The sequence below is a fragment of the Marmota flaviventris genome, chromosome 3 (assembly GCF_047511675.1).
Source record: "Marmota flaviventris isolate mMarFla1 chromosome 3, mMarFla1.hap1, whole genome shotgun sequence".
Lineage (NCBI taxonomy): Eukaryota > Metazoa > Chordata > Mammalia > Rodentia > Sciuridae > Marmota > Marmota flaviventris.
Genome location: NC_092500.1, coordinates 121,096,643 through 121,108,660, shown reverse-complemented (window position 1 = coordinate 121,108,660; position 12,018 = coordinate 121,096,643). Strand labels below are relative to the sequence as shown.

Sequence of the window (12,018 nt, the reverse complement as noted above, 5' to 3'; positions counted from 1 at the left end):
AAAGATGTTGTGTCCGCCGAAAACTAAAAAATAAATATTAAAAAAAAAAAAATTCTCTCTCTCTCTCTCTTTAAAAAAAAAAAAAAAAGTAGGACAAAACCCCAAATGGCCACCAAGTGATAAACAGATACACAGAATGTAGTCTATCTATATAACGGAATGTTATTCAAAATAAAAAGGAATGAAGTAGTGATAAGTGCTACTACATAGATAAACCTTGAAAACATTATGCTAAGTGAAAAAAAAATTACGTTGGACCACATACTGTATGATTCCATTTACAGAAAGTGTCCAGAAAAGGCAAATCCATAGTTGGTAGTTGCATAGGATTGCAGAGGCAAGAGGGAAATAAGAAGCAACTGCTAATGGGTACAAGGTTTCTTTTTGGTGTAATTAAAATATTCTAAAATAAATTGTGATAATGGTTGTAGAACTCTGAATATACCAAAACCACTCAGCTACACCCCCAGCCCAAGAACCATCAAATAAGACTGCTTATGTTAAGTTCCTGACTTATAGAGACATTCAAACCATCGGCGGCTTCCCAGCTGACAGCAGGGCACAGGCAGATGTGGATCTGTCTTTGCCCAGCTTAATCACCACGTCATGGCGCTTTTCTTCTTTTTGTGCAGGGTTGGGGAAAGAACCCAGGTCATTGCTCCTGTTAGATAAGCACTACCACTGAACTATATTTCAGCCTATAGAAAATTATTCTTCTAAGGAACAAAGAAGACTATAGGGACCTCTATAATTATAATAATGAGAACTCCAACTGGTACAAAGTAGGTTCTAGATTATCATGAACTAAGAAATGGAGGCAGGGTAAAGGTATTGAAAGCAACTTTTGTCAAAAGAAGTGAAAAAGCCTAGAGTCCCAAAGAAAAGAGAAAAAAGAGCAAAGTGTTATCCAGTATTTATCCAAATAGTGAGAAAGAGCTGGGTGTGGTGGCATACACCTATAATCCCAGCTACTTGGGAAGCTGAGGCAAGAGAGTTGCAAGTTAGAGACCAGTGGGGCAACTCAGCAAGACACCATTTCAAAAATAAAGAAGAAAGAACAAGAACTGGGGAAATAACTCAGTGGTAGTATGCTTGCCTAGCATGCAGACCATCCTGGGTTTGGGTTTGATCCTCAGCCACACACACACACACACACACAAGTCATATCTAGTAGCTAATATTCTATATTTGATTTAATTATTTTATTTTCTTAGACAATAGCATAAATGTTACTATTTTTGACAATGACCACTACTCAGATATCAAAGTTGCTTACCACTACCATCTCTATAAAGCCCTAAGCCACATTACAAGCAATTTTAAATCATCTTGATTGTTAACCAACAATGAAAGAATGTAAAGGAAAGATTACAAATGTCAAGTGCCTTACAGAAGTTAAATTGCCTTATAATCATTTCCAAACCTCACCATGTTTTTGGAGAATCTCCTCAAGGTCTGGCTTGGAAGCAGTATCCAGAGTGCTTTCCCCATCAACACTACCTTCAATATCTTCTTCTGTAGCAGAAGAACCTACTGAGAGAACATGAAGTTTGGTTTCCAAATCGTGAGCATCTGGCTTCAGGAAGGCAGCTGGACCATCAATGCCTAGAGCCCCAAAGAAAAGAGAAAAAAGATCAAAGTATTATCCAGTATTTAGCTGGGTAGTTCTAGTATTTGTGATCAGAACTAAGAACTACCCCACCATTTCTCTTCCTTGCCTAATATTGGCAAGGACATTGGCCCAAGCCTGGGGTTCAAACAGAACATGCTCTGTTACAGAAGTAACATGTACTTGATGTTGTATTTTAGAAACTTAAGATTGATACCAAGAGGCTGGAGGTATATCTCTAGTGGTAGAATATTTGCCTAGCATGAACAAGGCCCTGGGGTCAGTCCCTGACTCTGTGAGCAGAAAAAGGAGAAAGAGAGACCAAGAAAATAAAGTAGGTCTACGGGAGATGCGTGAGGACCTTTACAGCACTGAAGCCAGTGAGGGGTTAGATCTGGAATTTGGGAACTTATAGTGGCACTCCCGCTATTAAGATTGCCCAATTACAGGTGAACACTCTCTCAGCTCTGCCCTTAAAGGTCCAGCACAGTATGGGAGATGGGCGTGACCTGTTAAGAACTGAGCAGCCTACCTGCTCCACCTCTATCTTGTGAAGAACTTTCTACTGAATCTCTTTGATGTGTTCTGATATAAATAAAAAGGAAGTGGGCTCCCTTCTTTGTCAGAAGGTGCACCCTTCTGGTCAGCTTGGCCCATGGCTGCCCCCATTCTGAACCTATATTTCTGTGTCCTGCAGTTATTTCGTAGTACTACTTTTCTTAGCTTTTGAGACAGGTCCTCCAGAGTATATATCTCGTCAAGCGCTGCTCAAGGGGCGTGACTGAGAAGGTCTTAGTCCTAGTCTTCCTCCTCCCTCACCACCTAAGATGATCCTTTGGCTACCTTTTAGCTACATACCTGTGGCTTTACAGTTAACCTCTGACATGATGTGACAACCACAACTGTATGCTCTTTTGGGCTGGGGATGTAAGTCAGTGGTAGAGCACTTGCCTAGCATGCCTGAGGCCCTGGGTTCCATTCCTAATGCCCAATTTTTTTTTTTTTTTAGTTCTTGATGGACCTTTATTTTATTTATTTATAGGTGATGCTAAGAATCAAACCCAGTGCCTCACACATGCTAGGCAAGTGCTCTACCACTGAGCCACAACCCCAGCCCCTAAAGCCACAATTAAAAAAAAAATAAATTAAAAACCCCAAACTGTAAGCACCTCAGTTAATTCATTTGCTACCTAAAAACAATAGTTCTAGGATGGATGTAAACTTGAAGATATCTTCCACAAAGGGACCATTTTTAAAATTCTATTCAAAGACCCAGAATGTGATTATAAAGATTCAAGGTACCTAGTGACGATGCTAACATTGTCCTTGTGCTCCATCTGAGACTCCTCCTGCCTTCTCCTAGGTCTGTGAAAACTGTACCTCAGCAGGAAACGAGGCTGCCCAAATACACACCATGTAGGATGACATCATTGTGCGGAGTCTGTGGCTCCACCAGAGGCGTGTGCTCCTCACCACCTCTTGGCTTTAACCGACGTAGACGGGCCTCTGGGTTTGGCTGCACCATAAGTGGCTCCAGGCGCTTCTTTCTCTGCTTCTTTTCCAGCAGTGCTCTCTGGGGGAAAAATGATATTTACAGCCAGGAAACCTAGCCACTTCAAATATTTGCAGTGTGCTTTTAATGATCTTCATAAAAACCGTTGTAAATATTTTTTTTTCCTGGCCAGGCACGGTGACGCATGCCTGTGATCCCAGCCATTTCAGAGGCTGAGGCAGGAGGATTGAGAGTTCAAAGCCACCCTCAACAACTTAGTGAGGCTCTAAGCAACTTAGTGAGACCCTGTCTCAGATGTGAATCAGTTGGTTAAGTGCTCCTGGGTTCAATCCCTGGTACCAAAACAAAAATAATACTACTAATTTTTCCCACATGAGAAATGAGGCACCGTTTTTATCATTTATTGAACACCTATGAAAATCTATTTTCAATCATACAATGCATTTCTAGCCCCACTGAGGATATGATTCAAATCTGTGGAAATATATGGTCATTATCGTATTATTATCAAAGCATAATCACAAATTCAAAACAAACACATACACACAGGGAAAAGATGGAGGACATAGCAAAGATGATTTTTTCTTTTTTTCCTTCTTTTTTAAGGGGGGTGGTACTCAACACTGAATACTCAAGGGTGCACTACCATTGAGCCACATCCCAGATCTTTTTTTTAAATATATATTTATTTTTTAGTTGTAAATAATATCTTTATTTCATTTTTATGTGGTGCTGAGGATCAAACCCAGAGCCTCCCACATGCTAGATGAGTGCTCTATCACTGAGCCACAGCCAAAGTCCCCCCAAATCTTTTTATTTATTCTCTGCTTCTTTTCCAGCAGTGCTCTCTGGGGGAAAAATGATATTTACAGCCAGGAGTGTCTCACCCAGGCTGTCCTTGAATTTGTGACCTGCCTGCCTCAGCTTCCTGAATAACTGGGGTGCACCACTGCACCTAGCAGTAACAGTGATTTATTTGGGTACCAGAATATGAACGATTCTTTTTAAAAATATTTATTTCTTAGTTTTAGGTGGACACAATATCTTTATTTTATTTTTATGTGGTGCTGAGGATTGAACCCAGTGCCTCATGCATGCTAGGCAAGTACTCTACCACTGAGCCACAACCCCAGCCCTGAATGATTCATTCTTTTTTCTTTTCTTTCTTTCCCTTTTCTTTTGCATATCAACAACAGAAATTTATTTCTCAGTTCTGAAGGCTGGAAAATCTAAGATCAAAGCACCAGTGTCTAGTCAGGGCTTGCTTTCTGATTCACAGATGGCTGTGTTCTCACTGTGTCCTCACATGGCAGAAGGGGTAAGGGAATCTTATTCAGTCCTCTATTATAAGGGTACAAATGATTATTTCTTTTTTTCTAGTTTTTTGAATTTTCCAAATTTTCTTGTTTTTAAATTTGAAATAAAAAAATTAATACCCTCTGAATCCCAAATTATTTTCATGTTCTAATCAGTCACATAGCAATACATCTGGCTTTTTGTTCATATTACAAAATTAGAAATCAAACAAAATTGGATGGCTAGAAATATAGCTCAATGGTAAAGGGTCTGCCTAGCATAAGCAATGTCCTGGGATCAATCCCAGGCACCACCAAACAGCAGCAATACAAAAAAAATAAAATAAAAAAAAATTGAGTCAGAGGTGAGAAGAAAAAAACACAGCAGTGGGATATGGGATATTCCAAATGGAAAGCAATCAACTCTGTGACAAAAGCAAGACAAAGGTCTGGGGATGCAGATCAGTGGTAGAGCACCTACTGGCCTAGCATGCATGAGGTCTTAGGTTCATACCAGGTCTGGTTTTTTTTTAGTTGTAGATGGACACAATACCTTTATTTAATTTGTTTATGTGTGCTGCTGAGAATCAAACCCAGTACTTCATACACGCTAGGCAAGTGCTCTACAACTGAGCTACAGCCCCAGTCCACCATGTCTGGATTTGATTCCAAGCACAGAAAGGAAGGGGGGAAGAGTAGGAGCTTGAAGCCAACACAGACACACCCTGGTTCAAAAACAAAGAAACAAAAATGAAACATAACAACAATAAAAGCAAGATAAAGAGTATGGTGATAAAATGGGGCTGGGATTGTGACTCAGAGGTAGAGCACTGGGTTTGATCCTTAGCACCACATAAAAATAAGCAAAATAAAGATATTGTGTCCATCTACAACTAAAAACAAAAAAAGATTTTTAAAAAGAAAATGGTAATAAGAAACTCAAAAACAAAATAGCATAAGAGACAATTCAGGAAAAATTCCAATAAGATGGAAAGTACTACAACCACATATACTATTTGTATGCTTTGGCAAATAAGAGCTTATAATAAACAGAAATTATTGTGGTTCTGATATGTCTCAGAATAGGAAAAATGCCAAGCCAACTGAAAAAAACAAAACCATGATTAAAAAGCAAAAGCATTATAACCTCTTTACTATTGCTTCTTAGGCAAAAAGCCATCTGTTCACCTTTTTTTTTTTTTTTTTTTATTACAGACATTGCTTGAGAAAGGTGCTGGAAGGAAGGAAGGAAGAAAGGAAGGGAGGGAGGGAGGAAGGGGTCTCTTGGAAGAAGAGTCAGTCCAAAAGATGAGACTAACAATAGGACAGTAGGTGTTTTTTCCTCCATATAGAAATAGCAGGGCTACTCCTTTTTTTTTTTTTCCATTCACAAAATTGAATTAATTTTTTTTCAGATTATATTAGTTTTTTAAAATATTAAAACATTAAATATATTCACTATTTTATATTTTTTAAAATATACGACAGCAGTAGGGCACAATTTTTCATATCTCTGTATATAAAATATGTTCACACCAATTTATGCCTTTATATATGTATTTTGTTGTTGTTGATTTTTTTGCATTATAATTCTTATTACACATATATACCACAATTTTTTTTTATTTTAATATTTATTTTTTAGTTTTTTTGGCGGACACAACATCTTTGTTTGTATTGAAAGACCCCAGCCCAATAACTTTAGGCCCAGTAATAAATCACCAGGGCTTGCTTCCGCACCTGCACAGACGTCAGATGTATTTTTCAGAAAATCAGTTAAGTGTAACCGATTAAGAAAGGACAGGATGGTTGGGAAAGGAACCGGCACGGTTGGGCAAACGGGATCATACAATGAAAAACCATACAATGAATAACAAATGGTTTTTATGTGGTTTTTCCAGGAACCTATAGTGAAAAACAAGTTTACCCTTAAAGTGACCTATATGCTGGATTCAAAAGAGCCAATGAGATACCTGTTACTGTGCTAGGAGGGAAACTGACCACTGTACCCTATAAAAGATCTGTACCCCAAAGCCCGGGGTGCCAGTTCACCAAAGCTCCGGCTGAGGTTTCGCTGGGCACCCACAGGCGTCTGTGTCTGAATAAACCTCTTGCGTTTGCAGCCAGTGCCTCGTGCGTCTTTCTTGGACGGGGAATCGGTGGGTCTTTCAGTATGTGGTGCTGAGGATCGAACCTGGGCCGCACGCATGCCAGGCGAGCGCAGGCGAGCACGCTACCACTTGAGCCACATCCCCAGCCCTATACCACAATTTTTTGTATCTCTGTTTGTATATAAAGTATGTTGACACCCAATTCAAGTCTTCATACATGTACTTTGTAAAATGATGTCCAACACATTCTACCATCTTTGCTAATCCCCTGCCCCCTCCCTTTCCCTCCCACCCCTCCACCCCATCTAGAATTCATTCATTCCTCCCATACTCTTCCTCCCTACCCCAAGGGCTACTCTTTTTCACTCACTTGTACATAGAGGTAAAAGACTGAGGAGTTAAAATAACATACCATTAGGAATGAATAGATGTCAGACCAAGGAATATTGGTGTTTGTTTTTATTTTGATTATTACTTTTTATTATTTTGAGATTTTGTGAGTTAGCATGAATAGTCAGAAGGAACCTTAAGGTACCAGGAACTGTAAAACTTAGGAGGCTATGAGTTCCTCCCTGTAGAACTTGTTGAGATTCTTTTAGTAGCTAAGAAGCCTTGTATAATTGAAGCCAGATTTAAAATTAGGTAGTCAGTGTAGTTAGGTAAATCGGGTCTAATATCCAGTGAAATCTAAAATGGAGGCCATGTTGAGAATGAATTTCCAGAAAAGCTGAGCAATTCTCGGAATGTTAATGAAGCCCAGGAAACAGCCCCCAACAGATTTGAAGACAGCCCATCCCAAAGAAATGTTAATGAACAGCAAACTTGACTCGGAAATTCCCAGATTACTTCTTTGGCCCACCTGTGTCCCAACCCTTCCCACCTACATTCCATCACCAAAAACTATAGAAAGGGGAACACATTCGCTCTTCAACGGATTCCACCTCTTGGGTCCCCTTCTTCCTCCGGGAGAAGTCTTTTCTGCTGTCCTTTAATAAACTTCTAATTTTCCACTCTGACCTTGCCTTAGAGTGCTTCTCTGGTGTTATTCTTCAACATTGGGGAAGCAAGGACTCGTCACCGGTCAACAGCGGTAACATAATGACTAAGAAGTAGCTTACCTAGCATATGCTGGGTCCTGGGTAGAAATGGTAACTAGGAAGCAGTGTAGAAAACAGGAGAGACGGTCACATCTTATTTGTGTGGCCATAGCTATTACATTCCATACCGTCTTATAACTGTGAAATGATCGACAAAACAAACATTAGCTCCAGCCTGTCCATTTCATTAACACATGTAAACAAAAAATGTACTAGCCAAAGAGCTAGAGTTTGATAATCTGTTCAAGAACGAGCAATACTAAATCTGTAAACAAAAATACTCTATTTACTGGGAGAACTTGCTCTCCACAAGGACAAGAAACTTCACAAGGCTTCTTCGTGCCGTTGTGAAATACCCTGACTGCTTGCTCACCAATCAGCCCTCTAATTTTCAATTTAAATTCTTGGGTATCATACTCTCAGGAGGAGAGCATCAGGAACAGCAGAGATGAATACACACTGAAACAGTAGCGCTCCCACTGTCAATGAACTACTGTTCCAGTTTTATAACTTAACCATTGTGAATGTAACTAGTGTGACTGTGTGCCAAAGGACTCGGTTACATCAGGCTTGCTGACAAAAGCTCTCAGATCTGTAAAGGGAGACTAGACTACTGACCCCAGAGATCCTACCAGGGTACCTGGTATAACCTTTCTCCTTCAACCTCAACACCCATCATTCATTTAGATCAATAAGGGGAAGAAACAACTGTGGACTCAATGACTTCAGGGCCACAGCTATTACATTCCAACACTAAATATGTCCAGCTGTTGTCCAGGTTTGTAAGAATAAAATCATACAATATCTACAAGTAGGCACAGTGCCACCTTGGTGAAAACGGCCACCTGTTTTAGAATTCCGATCACTCTTGTTGGGAAAACATAACGGCGGCAGCACCCCAGAAAAAAAAACACCAACATGGCGTCTAACGACCCTCTTTCTCCTCTTTGTTTCTTTCACTGGCGCGAAACGTTCCCTACGGCGCCAATGTTCAAACCCTGCTGGTGGGAAGCCTTAGCCCCAATTAGAATTAACTTCTTGGGCTCCGGAACTGACATATGAAAGAGCTTGCCAATAAACGGGCGACCTGTTATCTACCTCAGCCCTGCTACCTCTCCTTAGACCTATATAAACACACAGCCTTTTGTAATAAAGTGGAAACCTCTTTGGTGATCTGTGTTGTGTGGTGTGGCGTCTTCCAGTCTTACAACTCTCATGTAGTCTGGGTGGGGAATACTGAATTTGAACATAACCATGCCAACTCATATTGCATTTGTTTTACCTCCGTGTAAAGCTACTAGCGTTTTAACTGAGACTACAAAAACAAGACTGCTTATCAAGACAGGAAGGCCCAGGGAGACAGGATGAGAGCCAAAGTTCAGTGTCTGATGTCCTAAATGTGATATCAAGACTTTAAGGGTCACAAAAACTAAAACACCTTTAAGTTTCCCAATTTCTTTGGGAATTGAACAATAACTCAAAGAATCCATCTTCCCTAGAATCCAGCAGTATGCCTTACTCTTCTGCGGGAGCAAAGTTTTAAATGGTAATGTCAAAATAAACAAGGAGGAAATAAAGGAGATTAGATGGGATGGGGGAGAGGATTTCCATCATAGGACCTTATCCAATAAAATAACGAAGCTCATGCAAGCCTCAAACTAACAACAGCTTGAGTTGTTTCTCAATTTTTCAAGAGGTGAAATCACCCTAGAGATAATCATTGAAGTTACATAATATCACTCTTGGAACTGACTGAGCCACAGAGCACAACCAGGAGGATCAGAATGGTTGTCTGGTCCATTTGTTTGGCCAAAATTGAACTAACCTCCCCCCACACAAAGTGATATCACAGAATGGCAAGGCTAAAAGTTTTTAATTAGACTTCTTCAAATATCAATTTAGTTCACTTATGATCTCCTTTTTAAAAAAGATAAATAAAGACAGATGGGCAACCCCACCCAAAGGGACTATGTAGTACTTCAATCCATTTCCCACCAGGTGATATAGTGTTCCAGACCTCACATGCATCTATGCTTGAGTACACCATAGCAAGTCAGAAAATCTTTACATTATGTCATCAACTAAGGTGTCCACATGCCCTGAAAATAAAAGTACTCTAGTGAAACTAGCAAAAATGAAAGAAAAATAAACTCAATGAGAAAGTATTTTAATAGGAAGTGCCGAGACAACTGGATATCCACATACAAAAGAATGAAATTGAACCCTATCTCACCCCATACATAAAAACTAACTCAGGGCGGGGATGTAGCTCAGCGGTAGAGAGCTTGTCTAACATGCACAAAACCTTAGGTTTGATTCCTAGCACCAAAAAGGGAAAAAAATTAACTCAAAGTGAACATAAAGCATAAGAACTAAAGCTATAAAACACTTAGAAGAAAACAAAGGAACAAGTCTTTGGAAGCTTGGTTTAGCTAACAGTTTCCTAGATATGCCACCAAAAGTATAAGTAACCAAAAAAAAAAAAAACACAGATAATACTTTGATGCTGAAAATGATACTGTCAAGAAAATAAAAAGACAACTCGCAGAATGGGAACAAAATGTCCACAAATCATATTTCTTTCCTTTTTTTTTGGGGGGGTGGGGGGTAGTAGAGATTGAACTTAGGGACACTCAATCCCTGAGCCACATCCCCAGCCCTATTTTGTATTTTATTTAGAGACAGGATCTCACTGCATTGCTTAGTGCCTCACCATTGCTGAGGGTGGCTTTGAACTTGTAATCTAACTGCCTCACCCTCCAGAATTGCTCGGATTATAGATGTGCACCACCACACCTGTTTTTTTTAAACATTAAATTCTAAGATAATATAATAACAGTTAAACATGACAGATATGAAACAAAGTGTAGATATGAAATAATACTGTAACCTGGACAGTGAAAGTATTCTAATGAAACTAGTAAAAATGGTTTATTTTTATCTGTGTCTCTAGTACTGCCCAAGGCAGAATCCTGCTCAGATATCATGTATCGAATTCCTTTGCCAGTGCATCCCTTTAGCAGAAGTGATTTAATTATATCGATACACCTTAATGATATTCACCATAAAGATCATTTTACAAGTTCTACTTGGTCTGATTTCAAAAATACCAGGCTGCTTTCTAATTGCAATCTACTGGGAATGTGATGACCAGCTGATTCTGTTACACAGTTCACTAGAGATTAATTCCTCGATTTAGATTGTTGAGATTGGCTGGTATGAACCAGTCCTCATAAAACTGATGAATTTTCGTTATTCTTAGCAAACTATTTCTTATCCTACAAAGTCATGACCAGTGACTCTCAAACAAAGGGGACATGCCCGCAGTGGAATTTCTAAAAGTCTAATCTAATGAACAGCTGGGGCAGGGTTTCCCCAGCCTTTCATGCCTCCATTGATGATCACTGTCAGAGTGTACCACTGTCACTGGTGGCTGTGCACTGCCTCCCTGGGGCAGGCTGGCCTGCTTTGGACTATTAGGCGCCCACCAAGACAATGCCATCCTGTGGAGTCTGAGCAGCAAACTATCCTTCCTCTACATTCCTCCATCGCAGCTCTATACTCAATATTCTAAGATCCTTTCTAACATTCTATCATACAGTTCAGCCTCACTCTACAGGTGAAACAATTGAGGTACTAAGTCACACAGAAGCTGGGTACAGTGGAAAATACCTAAATTCCATCGACTTGAGAGGCTGAGGCAGGAGGATCACAAGTTCTAGGCCAGCCTCAGCAACTCTGTGAGTCTCTAAACAACTTAGTGAGATCCTGTCTCTTAAAAATAAAAAATAAAAAGGGCTAGGGATATGGCTAAGGGTTAAAGCACCCATATCCAATCCCAGCACAACCCCTGCCAAAAAGAAAAAAAATCACACAGCAAATTAGTGAGAGAAAGCCTTCTGATAGTAGCCCGATGCTTTTGTTTTTTTGGTGGTGGGGAGGGGCTACCAGAGATTGAACCCAGGGGCACTCAAGCACTGAACCACATCCCTAGACCTATTTTGTTGCATTCCTCACAGGATCACTCCAGGTGAACTGGGCTGCACGAAATAATCACACAGAGACAGAGATACCTTTTTCTTTGGGTCCTGTGATGGCTCCTCTGACCTTAGGGGTCTCTTTTATTGAGGAGAAGCCATTCAAATGAGGCAAGGGGTCAGGTTTCAGGGGGTTGAGTCTAGCTTCATGATGTCTGCAGTCAGCAGGTTGACTGACATCTCGGAAGACCACACCCAAAGGCAGAGCAAGAGAAGGGGATACACAAAGGGTGTTTCCATGGAACACTATCCCAAACAGGGCAAAGGGGTAGGATTACAAAGGAATAGGTGAGTGTAGCTTAACCCCATAGGTGACAGGGTACATCTGAAGATACGCCCTCAACTTCCTGGACCAG

The 12,018-nt window shown here is 40.2% G+C and overlaps 1 protein-coding gene across 2 annotated transcripts in view; it reads right to left on the bottom strand.

Moving 5' to 3' along the window:
* Positions 1–12,018, bottom strand: part of Tulp3 (TUB like protein 3) — a 66,267-nt gene that overhangs the window by 11,756 nt on the left and 42,493 nt on the right. Inside the window, exons 3-4 of one of the 2 annotated variants that reach the window (XM_027951066.2) lie at positions 3,023–3,182; positions 1,429–1,605 (exon numbers count right to left, since the gene is read on the bottom strand). In XM_027951066.2, coding sequence (XP_027806867.2) covers positions 1,429–1,605; positions 3,023–3,182 — 337 coding nt within the window. Of the gene's footprint in view, positions 1–1,428; positions 1,606–2,911; positions 2,975–3,022; positions 3,183–12,018 lie in introns of those variants that run through there. The other variant, XM_071610319.1, reaches the window with a different exon arrangement.